Source organism: Aegilops tauschii, chromosome 2 (genome assembly GCF_002575655.3).
Source record: "Aegilops tauschii subsp. strangulata cultivar AL8/78 chromosome 2, Aet v6.0, whole genome shotgun sequence".
NCBI lineage: Eukaryota > Viridiplantae > Streptophyta > Magnoliopsida > Poales > Poaceae > Aegilops > Aegilops tauschii.
The window spans coordinates 445,574,279-445,594,165 of NC_053036.3; the positions used below are offsets into that span (position 1 = coordinate 445,574,279).

The 19,887-nt window shown below is 51.0% G+C and overlaps 1 protein-coding gene across 3 annotated transcripts; it reads right to left on the reverse strand.

The window, feature by feature from the left end:
* Positions 1-534: 534 nt before the first annotated feature.
* LOC109766405 (uncharacterized) lies at positions 535-17,220 on the reverse strand. 3 transcript variants are annotated; one of them, XM_040399365.3, is made up of 13 exons: positions 16,599-17,220; positions 15,591-15,683; positions 14,970-15,184; positions 14,706-14,806; positions 13,784-13,905; positions 13,618-13,709; positions 12,490-12,595; positions 11,897-12,051; positions 10,537-10,658; positions 9,878-10,023; positions 9,449-9,546; positions 8,760-9,326; positions 535-1,124 (listed from the first exon to the last, which is right to left on the reverse strand). In XM_040399365.3, exons 1-13 carry the CDS (start codon positions 17,091-17,093, stop codon positions 1,037-1,039), a joined length of 2,400 nt encoding a protein of 799 aa, XP_040255299.1. In that variant the 5' UTR covers positions 17,094-17,220; the 3' UTR covers positions 535-1,036. The 3 variants fall into 3 exon arrangements, with proteins under 3 accessions (XP_040255299.1, XP_020180759.1, XP_020180757.1); XM_020325170.4 differs by having other exon boundaries at positions 10,537-10,655; positions 14,970-15,189; positions 15,545-15,683; positions 16,599-17,205; XM_020325168.4 differs by having other exon boundaries at positions 14,970-15,189; positions 15,545-15,683; positions 16,599-17,205.
* Between the last annotated feature and the right edge of the window lie 2,667 nt (positions 17,221-19,887).

Consider the following 19,887-nt stretch of genomic DNA (forward strand, 5'->3'; position numbering starts at 1 on the left):
CATCCATTTATGCGACGAGTAATTCCGAACGAGGGAGTAACTAACAAGCACTGTGACGGTCGGTCTGAGTGTGCATGCATGGCATCGATCGTGCGTCTGTCTTCATTAAAAGAGGGACGTACGATTGTACAGAGCAACAACGTGATCAAGTCTGCAAGTCACAGTTTGATGTTTAAAGTACATGAGTGAAACAAGGTTAATTAATGGGGACAAGATCGATCAGCGCTAAGTACTCACGGTCCTTCAGTTCAGATAGTATCCAAGCAACTCAAGGACAATCAACATACAAGATCTGTGATCCTTCATCCAAATATAAAAATAGGCCGTAATTTTCAATTACTTGCAGATAGAAAAGTATATTCACGATAACATGTGTAATGCAAGAAAAAGCTAGCACTCGAAAATAGAAATAACATCTTACCTCCTTCGGCCATGGAATATTACTCGTCGACAAGAAATACACAACACATTTTCTGGACAGAGAAAGAGACTAGTATCTCAGCACAAGCAACTGCAGACTGACAAAAATGCTCGGGGCCAGAACTATCAAAGTGTTTTATTAGTCTCTAGGTTAAACAATCACATTTTTATTGTCACTTGTTAGTCGGTAAATCTAGCTATCTCTGCTGTGTAAATATGTACATGTTGGCATGAAATGAAAAAAATGGATATGAACAAGCAGCCACTGCTGCACAATAATGAATGAGAGCAATCAGGTACTAGCAGGGGTATATGGCCGCCGCACCATCGATCAATGCAGGAAACTGCCAGGCAAGTAGATAAGTAGAGGATATTGTTGATTGATGTGCTGTATTGCTAGTATGAAGTCATCAGATTTCCTTTCAGACAGATAGTATATCACCGGTTGGTGCATGCCCATGCCGAGGCAGTCTGGCAGTGTCAATAAGCTCAGCACAATGTAGAGCGGAACCATCGCCACGCATATCTCTTGTATGCAGAGAAATAGCTGCAACTTATAAAAAAACATGCTTGCGGCATAGGATGACTTGTTACTCAAATAGTCTTCAAGCATGGATCAGACTAAATGTTGTACAGGTGAATCAGAATTAGCTAAACGCTGTGACGGTTGGCCTTCCAGAGTTCTCTGCATAGCAAACCGACACCTGGTTTCAAAAGCATGAGATGTTAGCGTAACTTTAGGCGAATGAATCAGTGCAGATGCATAGCAACTGAGTTTGCAGCCTTTAAATGCAGCTAAAGGAAAAGGGTGAAGTATGGTATACGCAAAGCTATGCACTTCAATTGTCAACAGTTGTTAAACATGTTGCTTCTAGTCCTAACAAACTCCAATGCTGCCCTTTGCCTCATGTAAAAACAATCCAATGAGATGAGCTTAGAGACATATGTATCTGGTACTCAGACCCAGCATATCTCTACTCCTATAAAAGACTCAGTTGGTGATGATGGTGTCTGCCATCCGTCATTTCTGACCATCAGATCTGCATCTAACGACTGTGATGTAAGCTGTGGCATTTTTGCAACAAGACCCCACTTCTCTGCTCCAATTTGCAGAAACCCCTTAATATCTTGAAACCAACCACATCCCTCCCCCAACTCATCAAAACAGCCATGAGGAATATATTTTGAGTGAAACCTAATACGAGTATATTTTTAGTGATATATATACCAAAACTAGAGTGTTTTTCTTTCAAGTTTGTGAACATGTATTATTCTACTTTGGACCGTTGCAACGCACGGGCACATTGCTAGTTTGACATGAGAGAGCAATGGTTTTATATTTGACATGACACAGCATATAATACCCTCCATAAAAAATTCACTGTAAGACCCACCCCAGACACAGCCTACACACGCATAGCACCACCCTTAATCTTTTGCGCTTGCTTCTCACCAGAAAAGGCTAGCCCAGTAGTGCTACAATTTGGGCCAACCAACTTCACATGCTAGTGCAATTCAACGTGTACTGGCAAGTTGGTACAATAAAAGGGCCAAGGTGTCGGTGTTATTTGACTGAGACACGACTCTAACAAACATGCATGTCCGATTCAGATGCATATTTGACATGAAAGAGTAATGGGACCTGGCTATGGTTTTATGCCCTTTTCTTTGAAAGTTATGTCATTTCTATGGGAGTGGCACATGGCTCCGCTCCGCTCCGCTCCCGTGCTCCCCCTAGCCTAGCGCAGCACCCCCCACCAACCCCGCCGCCGGCGAGCACCCAGGTAGCCCCCCTTCCTCACCTCCCCTCCCCTCCCCTGCCATGGCGCCCCCAAGCGGCAGCTCCGGCGACCTCGATCTCGGCTCCAGCCCGCGACGTTGGATGGACTCCGACGGCGAATCCTCGACGAGGTCCTACAGCGACGTGGCCCGAACCCCTCCGCCCCCTGCTGCGGCCACGGCGCTGGCGACGCGCGGACCGGCCGCGCCCCCCGGCGCGCCCCCACCGCGTCCCGCCTGGGGCCTCGTTTCGAGATCCACCGCGCCAATGGCGCCCCGGTGGTGGATGCGGACGGCTTCCAGCTCCCGCGCCGCCCGAATCGACGCCGTGGCGCGCACCGCGCCACCGCCCCGTGCGCCCAGCCGCAGGTCCGCCGCAGCCCGTCCCCGGAGGCGTCTGCCGGCCTCTGTTTTCGCTGCCTCGACCCGGGCCACCCTGTGCACGACTGCACCAACGACATCCGTTGCCGTCGCTGCCTCTACCCCGGCCATGGCTCGCGTGACTGCAAGAAGTACCACAAGGGCGTTCTGCGCGCTGCCCTCGCTGTCGTGGCTGCCCCCTCCGTGCCGGCGCCGGAGGTGCCGCGCCGCGACTTGCCGACCCCGCCCGCGCCACCGCCTCGCCTGTCGACCCGGTGCGCATCATCCTGTCGCGTTCTATGGAGATGGAGGAGGCCGAGGTGGTTCTGCGCCGCGGGATGGTCGTTTCCATCACCGGCGCCGGGCCGGTGGTCACCCCTGGTGATGTCGAGGAGGTTCTGTACTCCTCCCTCCGCCTCCAGCCCGGCGACTTCACCATTCACGCGCACCACCCCAAGGATTTCCTCGTCATCCTCTCCACCCGCGAGCTCATGGACCGCCTCGCCGGCGACCACTTCATTAACGGGCCCGGCTTCACCCTGTCGATCCGCCCCTGGAGCAAGCTCGCACATGCCGTCGTCGACTCCCTTGACCTTAGTGTCCAGCTGGAGCTCCGCGGCATCGCTGCGCAGGCTTGGCACCTGTCCACGGCGGAACACCTCCTCGGCAGTAGCTGCTGGATTGAGCGGCTCCACCCGAGCACGCGTTCCCGCACCGACCTCGCCACCTTCCGGTTGACGGCGCGCACCCGCGACCCGGCCTCCATCCGCCGGGCGGCCATCCTTGAGATCGTGGAGCCTGTCCCCGCCCGCGACCGCGGCCCGCCCTCCATCCACACCCTCGTCTACCCCGTGTCTATCACGACCGTCAACGCTCCGGCCAGCCAAGCTGTCGCGCCCCTTGCCCGCCGTGACCGCGGCCCGAGCGACGACGCTCCTGGTGAGCGCGATGGGGACGCTGGACGCGGGCATGATGCGAGCCGCGGCCGCAAGCGACGTCGGACCTCCGGCGACCACGACGGCCGTGCTGATGGCATGGCCATGGACTCCACTGGCTGGCGCGCCCCCGTCCCCCGCCGCCGGGCTGATGGTGTCGCCGTCGACGATGGATGGACCGCCCCCCGTCCCCGCACGGCCACCGCGACGCCGGCGCCGATGCGCCCTGCGAGCCATACCATGGACCCCTGGCCCCCTGCCAACGGGCAAAGCCGGCCTCGTCGCTTTTCCAAAAGGGGAAAGCGGGGCGGAAGGCGTCAGAAGGCGACAGGAGCGTCCAGTACGACTTCCCCTCCGAGTGGCCCTCCCGCGTGCCCCGACACACGCGTCACGACGCCTGCTGGCTCTGGCTCCCCGGCTGCGCGCCCCGACATTGCAGCACCAGCCAGGCCGGCTCCACCGCGCTGCATGGACGACCTCGCCCATGTCGCGGCTGCACCAGAAGTGGCCAATCCCAGCATGCATGGGGATCGGGATGGCTCCACGGACCGCCTGTCGCTCGACAACGAGGTCCCGGACTCCCTGGCCTCGGTCCCCGTGCCTGATCCACTGTCGGGGCAAAGCGGAGCCCCGCCTCCGCCCCCTCCTGGCCGCCCCGTGTCACCAGCTGACCGGTCCACAGAGAGATCCCCACCGCTGGAGCCCACCCAGCATGCCGCCCACGACCGGGCCTGTCCTGGGGATCCCATCAGTGTTGGCGTGCTGCGCAAGGATGCTCCCTCGGCCCCCCTCGCGGCCCAACCCCCCACGGCCCAGCATGAAGCCCAGCATGAGGACCCACATGTCGAGGTGGGGCTGGAGGCCCAACATGGTGCGCTCATGGATGGCGTCGCCCGCGGCGTCCCCCGCCACCCCCAGCCCGGCCACGCGCTTCGCCTCGCCTCCCATCACGATGTGCCGGTCCCATCCCCGCGCGGCCGCTCCTATGACGTGGACCCTTGGCGACTTCTTCGCGGCGGCCACCAAACAGATCGACGCAGCTCTTCCGATCCCTGGCAAGCGACCGAGGAGATGCCCCCCCAACTTCTCCCCACGCCGCGGGCGCTCGGCCGCGACCGCAGCCCGCAAGTCCGTCGCCCCTCCCACGGCCGAGCGACGTGCCCAAGTCCACATCTTGCGCACCCTTGGGGTCGTTGGGGTCAACCAGAAGATCACAGCCGCGGAGATGAAGGCGTACGACGACCTCTTTGCCGCGCCCATCCCCCTGTCTGTCTTATCGGCCATCGCCGCTCTGGTGGATCGCGAGCTCCCCGCGGATCCTGCCGTCGCGCCTATCACCACGGTGATCGCGGGCAGCCCGATCGAGGCCTAGCTTCGCCTCCACCCCCCTCGTCAACCTCATCCCCATGGAGCACAACCCTAGAGTGTTGATATGGAACGTGCGCGGCCTCAACGCACGTGCACGTCGTACTGCTGTCCAGTCGCTTGTTGTAACTGCCAATGCATCCCTCGTCTGTTTGCAAGAAACTAAGATGGCTTTGATCTGCTCGTCGACTGTCCTCGAAGCCCTCGGCTCGGAGTTTGATGACTACGTGTACCTGCCCGCGCAAGGAACCCGTGGCGGCATCCTGTTGGCCTGGAAGAGTAGGGAGATCGTCATCTCTGACCCCCTATTCACCGCCAACACCTTGACCGCCCGCGTTTCCACCCCCTCCAGCGCTCGCACTCCATGGTGGATCACCGTGGTCTACGGACCGCAGCCGGACGAGGCCAAGATCGCCTTCTTGCAGGAGCTCCGCGACACACGCATGGACTGCGCAGGGCCTTGGATGATTTGTGGGGATTTCAACCTCATATATCGCGACGAAGATAAGAACAACCGGAACGTCAACCGACGCATGATGGGCCGCTTCCGGCGCACCATCAACGACTTGGCGCTCAAGGAGGTTTACCTCAACGGTCGCCGCTACACGTGGTCCAATGAGCAGTCGCCCCCGACACTGGTCCACCTCGACCGTGTCCTTTGCACCGCCGACTGGGAGGAGTTGCATGGTGAATGCCACCTCCGGTGCCTCGCCTCGGTCGTCTCCGACCACAGCCCCTTGCTGCTCGACTGCTCGCCGATGCCGCCGGCGCATCGCCGCTTCCGCTTCGAGGACTTCTGGACGCGCATGGATGGGTTTCATGACACCGTGCAGGCCGCTTGGCATTCTGTGAGCGATGCCGACCCCTTCCGCCGCCTCATGCTGCGCATGCAAGCAACTGCGCGCGGGCTCACAAGTTGGAGTGCCAAAACGGTGGGTAATGTGCGCCTAAAGCTTGCGATCTCCCGGGAGCTCCTCCTCAAGTTCGACACCGCGCAAGACTACAGAGCCTTGTCTCCTCATGAGGACTGGCTGCGCCGGCAAATCAAGGCATCCTACCTCGGCCTCGCCTCGCTCGAGCGAACTATTGCCCGGCAGCGCTCCCGCCTCGCCTCGCTCAAGGACGGGGACGCCAACACGTCCTTCTTTCACCGGCAGTGCACGTATCGGCGGCAGAAGAACAGGATCCACAGCCTTGTGGTCGACGAGCAGGTGGTCACGGACCCCTGCGACATGGCCGCTGCGGCGTATGCGCACTTCGATGGCCTCCTGGGCTCTGCGCCACCCTGTGAGTGCGCTCTAGAGCTTGAGGCGCTGATCTCGCCTGTCAACCTGGACGACCTCGAGGCTCCCTTCGACGCCGAGGAGATATGGAACGCCATTAAGCTCCTGCTCGCGCGCAAGGCCCCCGGCCCTGACGGCTTCACCGCTGAGTTCCTCCGCGCATGTTAGCCCGCTGTTCGGCAGGATTTCATTGTTGTCTTCCAGCAACTCTACGAGTTGCGTGCGAGGGCGCGGATTCAGCTGCCTCAACCAGGCGCTCCTCACGCTGCTCCCGAAGCGCGCGGATGCTAGGGGCCTCAGCGACTACAGGCCCATAAGCCTCATCCACCTCGTCGCCAAGATCTTTGCCAAGGTCCTCTTGCTCCGGCTAGCGCCCAAGCTTAACGATCTCGTCAGCACCAGCCAAAACGCGTTCATCCCGGGAAGAAGCCTGCATGACAACTTCGTCCTCGTGCGGCAGTCAACTTGGCGCGCCTGCTACATCAACTTGGCGCGCCACGCGTTCTGCTCAAGCTGGACCTAACTCGCGCCTTCGACTCGATCAGCTGTCCATTCCTCTTCGACGTCCTACGCTGCTATGGGTTTGGCACCAGATTCCTGGGCTGGCTCGCGATCTTGCTCTCGTCGGCCAGCACCAAGGTGATCATGAACGGCGAGCCAGGCCCACCCATTTGGCACCGCCAAGGACTACGACAAGGCGACCCCATGTCGCCCCATCTCTTCGTCCTCGCTGTGGACACGCTGGGCCGCCTGCTGCGCCGCGCCACTGAGCTGCGCATCCTGCAGCAGCTCCACCCCCGGCGCCCGATCCCATCCGTCTCGCTTTACGCGGACGATGTGGTCCTGTTCTGTCACCCCACGTTGGGTGACACATCCGCCGTCAGGAGCATCCTGCAGCTCTTTGGGCGCGCCTCTGGCCTCCACGTCAACTTCTCGAAGAGCTTCGCCACCCTGATCTGTGGCGACGCGGAGGACGCCGCGCCGGCCCTCGACCTGCTGGGCTGCCCCATGGTTGAAATGCCGATCACCTATTTGGGCATCCCGCTCACGCTGCGGCGACCCACTGCTGCCCAGCTTCAGCCCGTCGTAGACAAGGCCGCTGGCATGCTACCTTGCTGGAAGGCGCACCTCATGAACAAGGCAGGCCGCCTCGCGTTTGTCAAGGCGATCCTGGCGGCGATCCCCATCCATCAGCTGCTCGTGCTTGCCCCCCCAAAGAAGACCCTGAAGGCGCTTGAGAAGATCCAACGAGGCTTTCTCTGGGCCGGGCGTGCGAAGGCTAACGGCGGCAATTGCCACGTCAACTGGCAGCGCGTCGCTAGGCCGATCGCTCTCGGCGGGCTGGGTGTCTGCGATTTAGCGCGCACGGGCCTCGCGCTCCGCACGCGGTGGCTGTGGTTCAGCCGCACAGACCAAGGCAGGGCTGGGCTGGACCTGCAGTTCAACGACGACGATCGCGCGTTCTTCGCCTCCACCACCATGTCAGTTGGGAACGGCGCGCAGGCCTTATTCTGGGAGGACCGATGGATTGATGGGCGCTCCGTTCGCGAGATCGCGCCTCACCTCTACGCGTGCGTCCCCAAGCGCCGCCGTAAGCTCCAAACCGTGGCGGGCGGCCTCCTCGCCAACCGATGGGCGCAAGATATCCGAGGCGTCGTGGGGCTCCAGGAGATTGGGCAGTACCTACAGCTATGGCACAAGATCGAGCACACTACTCTCTCCGCGGAGCCGGACCGCCTAACCTGGAAGTGGAGCACGAACGGCATCTACTCGGCTAAATCTGCCTATCTCGCCACTTTCCACGGTTCCATCGCCTGCGACGCATGGAAGCTCACCTGGAAGTGCTGGGCGCCGCCGCGTGTCAGGTTCTTCCACTGGCTAGTTCACCTGGATCGCTGCTGGACCGCCGACCGCCTCGCCCGCCACGGCTTGCCACACCCCGAGCGTTGCCCCCTTTGCGACCAGGCGCCCGAAACCATGAACCACCTCCTCCTTGGCTGTACCTTCGCTCGGCAGATCTGGCATGAGGTGCTCAGTTGGCTCCGGGTACCATGCCCCCCGCCTGCTCAAGTGCCGTCCCTCAACGACTAGTGGCAATCCACAAGACAGCTCGTGCCCAAGCCCATGCGCAAAGGCCTCGCTTCTGCGGTCCTGCTAGTCCCCTGGATGCTTTGGAAGCACCGCAACGGCTGCGTCTTCAATCATGGCCGCCCCCTCGTTGCTAACTTGCTCACAAAGATCAAGGAGGAGGCCGCCCTTTGGGCTGCCGCTGGCGCGTTAGGGCTTAGAGCCATCATCCCGCAAACCTGGGACGTCCATTAGACTATCTTCACCCCGAACTGTAACCGCCTCCCAGGAGGATTGTAACTATTAACCCCCCTTCTTTTCAATACAATGAAATGCAAGCTCTTTTGTGTTTTCTCGAAAAAAATGTCATTTCTATGGATAATGGTATGTGTATGCTGTATCCTCCCCGAGAAAGGTAGTAACGCTCGAATTACTAGTTACAAAGCATTTGCTACTATATCAGGTATGACTGTAAGAGGTTAATGGCTTTACTAAACTGCCTGCAGCGTAAAGTCTTAGCTGTAGTTGGTTAAAAACAATTTCAGTTTACCTCCATGGTAAGTGATCCATGAACATAGAAGGAGTAACAGCAATATCCCTGAAGTTCTCTCTTTTCGCAAAAACAGCTTTATATGGTTGTTCAGCTTCCTGAGGGTTCCAGCATTTCCAAAGAGGAAAGAGGCTTCTTCTGTTCCGCACCACATGAATAATTAAGCCTGCAAGAAACATCTCTCGAGACTCAACTAGTATTTCCCCAGAAGATGTCTGAGCCTCTTCCAAACCGGAATCATGCCCATCAAGTGGAATCCTCCGGACATCCTGATCAATTTGTAGGCTTCGATAGCTTCTGGGCTCATCTATGGAAGAACTGGGTCCATTGTAGGCACCCAAGCCATTTTGCAAATCTTGAAGGTCTGGCTCAGTATTGCATAATGCATCCTGGTGTGGAGACCGCCTTTCATGATGCTTGTTTGCATTCAAAATTCTGCGAGCAAGTTTTTGTATCATTGCTGTATCATCTGGAGAGTTATCTGAAAGAGTACTTATTGCAGCAGATCGTAGTCTGAGGATTGAGTTGATTGAAAGGCGAGAAGAAAATTCGTCATTGTTTACAATGCTGTAAGAAAGAGGAAATAATCAGTGAAAGATGCTAATAAACCTTGTTAAGATGACCTCACATCAAGGATGGAAGTTCCATGGATAAATCAGGCTATAAAACAGCTTCCAGTTTACTCTTACGTGGTAACAAACTGTGAACAGGCTTCAGCTATTATCAAATCCACACAAGGAAGTGGGCCATAAGCATACACATGCACATCTGGGTATCTGCCAAAAAGCTGTTCAAGAACAAGTTAAGCTTTGAAGAGCCACTAATCAGCATCTACAGGTAGGATATAAAACAGATCATGAACAGAGGTAGAAAACAGCAAGTGAAATCATATGTGTTGGTGAAAGATTTATTCTGCATATAAAGTTTCGTCATTAAGTAACCAAGGGCATAATTTGCCCAACAGGAGTACACTGGTGGGTGGAGTGACACAACTGCATGGTCACTATTGGGCTACAGTTCAGTTCCCAGGAAGTTAAAATAAGAATGACAGTGGAAAAGGAATATAATTAACAAAAAAATGTGTACGCAAATAACAGTGACGGTTCAACATGTTTTACCATCATTCCTAGGACTGTAGCAACAGCGCCTCCTAAAGAATGTCCAACGAGACGAATTTTATATCCATGACACTCACTGCCCTCCTGGACTAGCGTAGACAGAAATCCAAGTTTTTTGGAGGACGTGTTTTCTGAGTTGCCATTATCTAAGAGAGAGAGAACAGATTAATCACCACAAATATTCTTTCACGTAAAGTGGTCAATAAAAACACATATTGCATCTAGTCTTCCAATCCCAGGTGATAGTTTAGTAAAAACGAAATCAAATGTAATGAGCAGTATAGTTATGTTGCAAACCAAATCAAATAGTGATACAGAAGAAAATTAAAATTAGTACTATTAGTCAATAACAATTGGATGGCATGGTTCCAAAAATAGTACTCCCTCCGATCCAAAAATAGTACAACTTTAAAGTTGTACTAAATCTGCGACAAGTAATAAGGATCGGAGGGAGTAGCATACTTTTTGTACCAGCACTGTACCCAGCATGTTTAAGTATAGTATAGTTAATACAGTGAAATATACTGAAACATGCAGTATACAAGATTACAAGGTATTTACAGAAAGCAGACACGAGCATGATTAAGCCATTTCAGATACTGGAACTTGAATTGCTGAACTAAACTAAGTTATAAACATTTTTATTTGAAAAATCAAACCTCCTGTGCAGTCATTGAGTTGCATGAAAAGCTCCCGAGCAGCCTCTACAATTCCACCATGTCCATAGTGCGGGAATGTAGAAATAACTTTCTCCCTTGTAGTTACAGGTAATACTTCACTACTGAAGATAAAAATTAGCAAAGTGTGAAAAACAAAAGGGGTTGTGGATACGGGATATCACCCCCAAAAATAGAGTAGTCCAGTTAAATGGTCTCAAACCTCTAAGTTGGCTCCTCAACTCAGTACTTATTCTTTGTATCAGTTTTTCTACTGAAATATAATTCCACACTAAGTCACTAAGTCCAATTATCTGATTTACCTTACCATACCACGAGCTTACAAGCAGCATTATGGACTACGGCAATGATGATGTTCAAAGCACTACATGAGCCTTTTCACCAAAATTTCACTGCTACAGTAAGTGTATTTTATCACAAATCCTAATAATATATTAATCTAAAGCACTACAATATCCATTTTGTTTAACTGTGCAAACAACCAGCTATGCAATAGTTGGGAAGCTGGTAATGATGGAAAAGTATGTGAAATATAAAAAAATCAAGAAATTTGTATAGAACAAAAAAGGAGTTCAACAATCAAAATCAATAAAACTAAAATTCTTGGACAAAATTTCACGTTTATAAAAATTTAGATACTAACCCTATGTGCTATGGCAAGCAATCTCCAAAGCTGAGGTTACAAACACTAGCCACAGCCTACACATTAAGGGAAAATCGGCTATGGGACACTTATTTTGTGTCAACTGCTCAGTACCACTGCAAATTCCGGGTTATTTACCAGAGCACACAGGAATCACTCAAACATTATTTCTTGAGCTAATAGGAGAGGGAACGCATGTGAAAAGTCTATGTTGCCCTCTGGTTCAGGATATGGTCCAACTTATTTTCCTTTGCTCTGTACATGGTCTGATCGGGTCCTTCATTCTTTCATTCATTTTGCAATTGTGCACCAAGATCAGCCATTGTTTTAACCCATCTGGTTCATCATTATTTATTCAAATACTCCTCCATTATGTAAGGCTATCAGAGTTCAGCCTTACAAATTCAAGGACGCCACAACCTAACAAGTTCAAATATCACATAATGTGGATTTATTCAACATGGCTAAAATTGGTGCACAGTGCAAAATATATTTAAAAAAAATAACAGGTCTAGCAGCACCATGTATAGAGCAAAGGAGCAATACACTGGAGCATGTCTTTGAACCAAAAGGCAAAATAGACCTTTTACATGTGTTCTCTCAGAGCAGGTGGTCACAATGTAAACAAGCTATTTTGAACAATATAACTAGAAATGGATAAGGTAAGAACAGAATAGGTGGCTATTAAGACGAACGTACTTTACTAGTCCATCCAAATCTTCCATAGTAAAAGCACATTCTCTGCATAGTCCATCGGTTATGAGATCCTCTGGTGTCTCTGTCCCACGCACCCCAATAAGAACAGTTTTTTTGTCATGGAGGACCACAACAAAGTAAGCAGCTTCACGCTTGCTCTGCATCGTTGAATAAAGGTGATCATCAGATACTCTTAAAAGATTTCAATGCGTTATTTTCTCTGCCACATTTTTAACTGTGTCATGACACCTTGCTTGAAGTGAATCAGTCTTATGAAAAGTTCAGCACATAATGGCAAACACAATGGATCATTCACACCAATTTTAGGTTCTCAGCTACTCAGGGTAGTTAGATGATGTATATTAGACTATTAGTATGCTCTAAAAGGACGAATTAATCCCCGAAAGTTCACGAAAAACAACCACCAAGTATAAGCAGAATACAGAAACTGGCCACCAAGGGTCAGCTAAATGTAAATGAGTGCAAAATGAGAAGAGGTGTCAGCAGAGAAACATAGATTATGTTACCAGTGCTATTTGTAAATGGTTAAAATAATTATGCAATCCCACTTTTATTCGACATCAATATGGCATTACCTGACGAACACGGCCTCGAACAAGTGCTGTAGGTGCTATATTAACAAATCTAAGGAAAGCTGCAGCATGCCCTCGCCACCAGTTATCACCATCAAGTGCAGGACGCCTGAACAGAGATTGGTATGTAGTAACTGTTATGTAAGTAAAGAACAGCATAAACTGTTCTGCTTTTAGGAAATACCACAGATCAACAAATCATGAAGATGTGCATACAACATTGATTTAGATTAAGAACACTAGTGTATAACAAGAACTTTCTACTTCAGACCAATGAGGACAAAGAGAACAGTAAAATTTAGTTTAATTCACTAAGGATCTGTTTGGATGTCAGAACTGAACTGGGTTTGGAGAAATGGAGGTCCAATGCAATTTCAAGAAGATATCAAATGGGTTGACAAATCAAATTTTCTGTTTAGTCAGTTATGGAAACAAGAGTACAGAAATGGAGTACCGTCCAAATCCAAATCGTGTTTGGCTGCCAAAGAAATGGAATGGAATCACACAGGCGGCTAAGTCTTGGATGCTAGCTGGGTCACACACGTGCTGACGTCCTTGGCCTGCCAAACACGGACAACCACACATCCTGCTCAACGCGGTGTGGTGCACCAGGAATACCACGGCGTGGCCGCGCTGTCTGGCATGGAGCACATTCGCCAGAGATTAGGGGAGGCGGCACCTAGTCACCGGCGGCGACGATGGGCAAGGACCCTGCAGTGGCGGCACGGTCGACAGCAGTGGTGGGCAAAAAAGGGCAACGGCGGCCAAGTGCCAGAGGAGGCGGTGGACAAGGATGCCCAGTCAGCAGGGAACCCATGGTGGTCGTGGCCTTCGAGGTATGAGTGCCTCAAACCTGATTCTACAAGATCCAGAGGGCGACGACTCTATTGGGAGAGACCTCACCTCACCCAGTTATGTTCCAATTCCAAATTCCAACAGCATTCAAACATCTGATATTTGAAAGACACAAGTCTTTCATAGCTCAGTTCTAACATCGAATTGGGGTGTCAGTTATTTTCCTCTTTCGGGCTTTTCCAGATGAAGTTGCCGAAAATAAGATCACAAAGTAATAACAGAAAACGAGGGGAGTTTGAGAATCAACAGACAACTGAGAAAAGGCATGGTAAATACCTTAGGCGCGCCCATGGAGTTAAAACGCCTTGTCGATAAACCCATGCACATGGAAACAAAATGGGGTTTCTTCCGACATCAAGAAGTGGACCCTGCAATTATACCTTTCCATGTCATACAAAGCAAGCATGCATAGGAAATATGTCCAAGTTAGATAGTGCCCAACCGTGTAACATGCTTCAGCAAAAGGATGGAGAACAGCAGCTTCTCGCATAAGCTTATGAGGTGCCTCCACAAGGTCAGTTTGCAAATCAGGCAAATTCCCATGCTTCTGCAATAGAGCAAGCCCTATAATACATACCATAGAAGAGATCTTTATTATGCTGTTAATACTAATGGAGCACATAATATAATACTAGGGGTAAATCCATGTCCTTTTGGACTTACCCATCTATGGATATAGCAAGGGAGCTGCCTAGCCTAACCAGTGTAAGAAAGCAACTACTTGAATTAGGAGACAGGAGAAAAGGGTGGCCATGGAGCTACAGTTTGAGCATCATTTTCTTCTGGTATTCTTTCTGAAATGTTACGGGTTTTACATTTTCTATCAAGTAAATGGCACCAAGCCCACCTGTACTCTGTGTAGAAAACAAATTGCAGCCAACTTCAAATATATGCAATTACAATATTATCGTTTGTGTATTCTAAATTTGTGCAACAAAGTTACCATCATCTGAAATACAAAGTTATAGTCCTATATATGCCTGAGCAAAGCTCGATTACTTATAAGAACATTTTCTCCAGTTTTCTGGGTCAAGGGATAGGAAATAAAAATATTCAAGTTATTGGTTTTATATAGAAGTCGTGTTTTTGAGGTGGAAGTGGACACTGGACAGATTGCACACACTTAAAGTGCATACTGCAAACAGGTGATTACTAAAACGTGAATTATATGTTGGATTATCGTAGTAGAACTTATATATTCTTTATTGGATGAAGTATTGATATGGCTATGCACATCTTTGGGCAGGTAGATATCAAGCTCTCAGTGTATTTATGCAGGTTAGGCGGAAGTGTAAATGATTAGAAAATCCTAATAGGCCACCGAACATATATTTGATATGAAATTACCGAGACGGAGAGCCAACCTGCTAAGAGTTCCAAATGGCCAGTCCCAGAAGCACGATATGCAACCAATTCACCCAGAAGTCTTGCCACAGAATATACCTCATCTTCTTCCAATACGGCTCTAAATCAGCACATAAGAGGAACTAGAGTAAACAGATATATTAATATTGAAACTTCACAGTGTAAATTTTTTTTCGAGAAAACGCAAAAGGCCTTTGCGTTTCATTTCATTGAAAAGATGGAAGACCTCCTAGGAGGTGGGTTGATACCGGATATAGACTTACAAATACTTCGCACGTCCTAGGCAGCACATAGCCTCACGAATTCCATGATCAAACACTTCCCTGTAATGAGCTTTCCATGCCATATCATGTGTCGCATAGAATGATCGCCATCTCAATACATCAGAACCCGTGAAGCACTGAAGGATGACCACAACCCAGGAAAGGATAAGAAAAGAAGCAATTAATGCTCGTCTGGAGACCCGCTCAGCTCCATCCTGTCCTAGATTACAAGCAAGGCAAACTAATTATTGGAGCACAAGATAGACATATGGAAGCAAAGAAACTTTAGGCAAGTGGACGCTGGATAAAACACAAGTCCTACTCAGAATGCATAATTTACTAGTATTAATTCAGTATATTCACATTGACACCAAGTGCAACAAAAAGTAAGTAGCATGCCCTTTGTACTGTTCAACTAAAAAGTCATCTAGAAAATCCAAACAAATATATTCAACAAATATTTTATATGAACAAGGTTTTCTTGGTAGTAAGCTTATAGCAAACAAAGTCTTGAAAGGGCTAGATTCAAAGCTAGAATATACAACTGATAAGTGATATCAACCACTCAAACATACCAAAGAAACAGGACGTGGGTCTTCTTTCGTTGGGAAGATCACTCACAATGACAAACATGAGATAAATTGCCCCAACCAGCTGCAATGCACCAACAGCCATACCAAATCTAGTCCACCACAACCAGCGTTTATACCTCACCTGTTCAGCAAAATGGAAGTAGCAATGTGATAAATAGGTAGAAAATATACTCTTCTCAGATCTAATTCAAATTAAACAACCACATTTTAATAAATGTTCATATCCCATCATTAACCTGTTTACTTCTTTTCGTAATTCCTTTAGCCCTTCTTTTTTATCCCTTCATATCAGCCCTATTATCCCCGACAGAGTGTAAACATGGAATGCTCAATCCCATTAGAGGGGCTTAGGGAAATCCCAATTGGCGATCAACTATGGTAGCGTGCAGCAGCAATGAGGTTGAACTAAATTAGCACTAGAGCTGGACATGGATGAATTAAAAAAATAAGTTAGCCCTGATTGACAGGACAAATGAATCTACATAATCTTGTGCACTTGTGTTCAACAACAAAGTTGGGTACCACAATCGTCAATGATATCTTTGTCATTCATCAAGAGCATTTCAAAATTACCTGTCCTATCAAACTTGTGCATGAAATCAAGTTTTTAACAGACTGTAAGCTCAACTAAAGCCACAAACTGCAACCTCATTATTGTCTAGTTTTTATCACTAGAGGAGTACCAGACTCTAAGCTCATTCAAAGCCACACCATCATAGCAGCATTGCCAGCTGATATCTTCCATCAATTACACCACAACTGCATCAAACCCACCTTACAAATCACAACTAAGCTAATTCATAACAATGACCGAAGCAACTCAACACCAGCTGAAACTATCCTGAATCTTAAGCACTCACAGATGCATAGAAACCCCAAGGACCTGTGTTTTAAGCAATCGAAATCTAAGTAAAATCACCCGAATAATCCAACCTGGAATGCACCTACCGGAAAGGATCCTACTTTTGCGGGGCCACCCACCAGAAAGGTCAAATCTACCAAACCAGCAACAGGAGCTTGATTGATTGAGCCTCACCCTGATCTCGTGGCGGGCCACGGCGTCCTCGGCAACGGAGGCGGCGGCCTCGTCGAGGTGGCGGCGAGCAATGGCGTCCGCGGTGGCGTGCTGGGCCCGCGCGGCGCCGAGCATGGCGAGCACCCGGACGGCGGCCATGGCGGGCACGGCGGCGAGCGCGAGCCCCCAGCCGCAGCCGGGCGGGAGCGCGGCGTCGATGAGGTAGAGGCCGAGCAGCAGCACCGCGCAGTTGAGGCCGCCGACGAGGAACGAGACGACCCGCACCATGCCGACATGGAAGGAGGTGGACCCGGCGCCAGCCGACGCCGCCGCCGCGGGGGCCGCGGACTGGCCGGCGCCGGCCATGGTGGGCCTCCGTCGGTCGAGCGGCGGCGGCGGGGAGGAGCGGCGGCGGGGGAGGGGGAGGAGGAGGAGGCGGCGGATTGGGAGGAGGAGGTGGGCGGGAGGGGTGGCTGCGGGCCCGCGGCAGGGGAGGAGCGGCTTTCTAGACATCATCCGGCCGCGGCGGCCATGGAAAGCGGGGGTCGCGGGTGGTTGGGGACGGAAATAGAAACCGGGAGAAAGAGTCGGCCTCCGCCTGCTGAATTCGCTACTTCGTTCCGGGGACGTTTCCGAGGTTGAGGCTGGCTGAGCTGATGATTGTTGTTGTTTTTTTTTTTAAATTAGCTGATGATTGTTGCTGACTGGCAGTTTGTTGCTTCAGAATTTCTTTTTCTGCCGTTTTATAGCTGGACTTTTGGAGTTGGTGGAGATCACAGGCTCATGATCGGTGAGCAGGACCACCACCATGCGTGCAATTGAAGAAACGATTTCTATGTTCTTTTTCTCAGTGATTGCAAATTTTTGTAGATCTTGGGTTGGTCCCGGAAGATTTGGAAGGCAACGATGACACCATTGCTGAGTTAGCTGAGATCTTCGATTCCCCGTTGCGGGAGCAACACGTGAGGTTGATTGCGGCGCTGTTTGGCAAGGAGGTGCTACCGGCTCCCGAAATGAGCTCCAGTGCTGCGGTGGTGCTGAGCGCGGCTGGATGCTTTTCTGCTTGGTTTCGCCTATCTACCTGCGTTGGACACGAGGGGTGGCATCCTTTTGGGGTGGGATAGTTCGTACTTGGTGATCAATAACATTACTCGGGACACAAACTTCCTCTCTGGCTTGGTTCACAGCAAAGATGGCTCGGAATGGTGGTTGTCGGTGGTGTACAGCCCTCAAGGGGACGAGCTTAAGACCCAGTTTCTTGTGGAGCTACAACATAGAAGGGATGTGTCCCCGGGCCCATGGATGGTGCTAGGAGATTTTAACATGATCATTAGAGCGAAAGAGAAGAGTAATTCCAACCTCAGTAGGGGCATGATGAGGAAGTTCAAGGCGTTTGTGGACAATAACGGACTCAAGGAGATCTACATGCATGGCAGGCGTTTCACTTGGTCTAACGAAAGAGAGCAACTGGTTATGACCAAGATCGACCGGGTTTTAGTCTCCGTTGATTGGGAGCTCAACTTCCCGGATGTGTTGCTTCAAGCCCTTTCCACCAACATCTCGGATCACGCGCCGCTTCACCTATCTACTTTTGCCCCATTCTGTCCGAAGCGCAGGTTCCGGTTCGAGATTTTTTGGACCCGGTTGGAGGGATTCGAGCAAGCTGTGAAAGATGCTTGGGTGTGCGAGGACGACATATTTGATCCTTTCAAGAGGCTCAATGTGCTGCTCAGGAGCACCACCTCCGCCCTTCAAGCTTGGGGGCAAAGGAAGATTGGTAACATTAAAATCCAGATGGCGGTCGCAAACTACGTCATTCTCAGATTGGATAGAGCTATGGAGGTTCGCGGGCTGGACTGGAGGGAGAGATGGTTGAGGAGAACTCTCAAGCATGCGCTCTTGGGGTTGGCTTCCCTCCAACGCACCATTGAAAGACAACGATCCCGCTTGAGATGGATCCGCGAGGGCGATGCCAATACCAAGCTCTTCCAAGCGGTGGCGAACGGAAGGAGGTCCAAAAACTTTATTCCCCACATCAAGCACAATGGTGAGTTGGTCTCACAGCAAGAGAGGAAGGAGGAGATATTTACAGAAGCGTATGGACAGCTGTTGGGTCACGCCTTTGCTCGGGATGCTGACGTGGACTTGAGCTTTCTTGACATGGTTGAACTTGATCTCTCGGACCTTGATGTTATTTTCACGGAAGAGGAAGTGTGGAATACGATTAAAGAGATGCACCCGGAGCGGGCGCCGGGGCCGGACGGGTTTACAGCGGCCTTCTACCAGAAGATGTGGCCTATTATCAAGCATGAGGTCATGGCGGTGTTTCTCAAACTCTATGTTGGGGATGGGCGTGGCTTCGGCAAGCTTAACCGGGCTCACATCATTCTTATTCCGAAGAAGCTGGACACCGAGGAGGTTGGAGACTTCCGGCCCATCAGCCTCCCGCACAGTGTGGCCAAGATATTCGCCAAGATGCTCGCGAACAGAGCTCGCAGAAGAATGAAAGAGATAGTCACGGCTAACCAGTCAGCTTTCATTTGTGGGAGACACTTGCACGACAATTTTCTTCTAGTTAGGCAAGTGGCCAGGAGGATTCACGCCCGGAAGGAGTCGAGTGTTTTTTTGAAGCTTGATATTACTAGGGCGTTCGACTCTCTCAACTGGTCGTTCCTGTTTGATGCGATGAGGAGCAAAGGCTTCGGTCAGAAGTGGTGTGGGTGGATCTCTATTCCGCTCCGGACCGCTAGCACCAAGGTGATCGTTAATGGGATTCCCGGAAGAAGCTTCATCCATGCTAAGGGCCTCAGGCAGGGGGATCCCGTCTCGCCTCTGCTGTTCGTGATCGCCACGGATGTCTTGTCTCAAGTCATGATCAAGGCTGCTAACTTGGGCGTCATTGGAAAGTTCACAGGCATCGCCACGCATCAGTCGGTGTCGATCTACACCGATGATGTGGTGATGTTTGTTAAACCCTAGGAGCTTGATCTCACGTTTGTCAGATCGGTGTTACAGGTCTTTGGTGAAGCCTCTGGTTTACGGATTAACTACCAAAAGTCATTGGCCATCATGATCCATGGGGATAACAGCGATAGGGATCGGGTCGAGTCCCTTTTACATTGTCGTCTGGGCAGCTTCCCGTGCAAATACCTTGGACTTCAACTGGCTATTAAGCAGCTTTCGAGGGCAGATTGGCAGCCTATGATCGATCAAGCCAAGAAATTCGCGCCGGCGTGGCAAAGGGGGTTGTTGCATCGTCCAGGTCGTCTTATACTCGTCAAGTTCGTGATTGCGGCCAAACCCATTCATC

What these genes read in the sequence shown, in the direction of transcription:
- LOC109766405 (XM_020325168.4), bottom strand. Translation starts at nt 17,093, where the DNA reads ATGATGTCTAGAAAGCCGCTCCTCCCCTGCCGCGGGCCCGCAGCCACC. An exon ending in ACTCCATGGGCGCGCCTAAG is followed by an intron (nt 12,596 to 13,617) that starts GTATTTACCATG and finishes ATCTCTGTTCAG; the next exon opens with GCGTCCTGCACTTGATGGTG. An exon ending in TGTTCACAGTTTGTTACCAC is followed by an intron (nt 9,327 to 9,448) that starts GTAAGAGTAAAC and finishes TCTTTCTTACAG; the next exon opens with CATTGTAAACAATGACGAAT.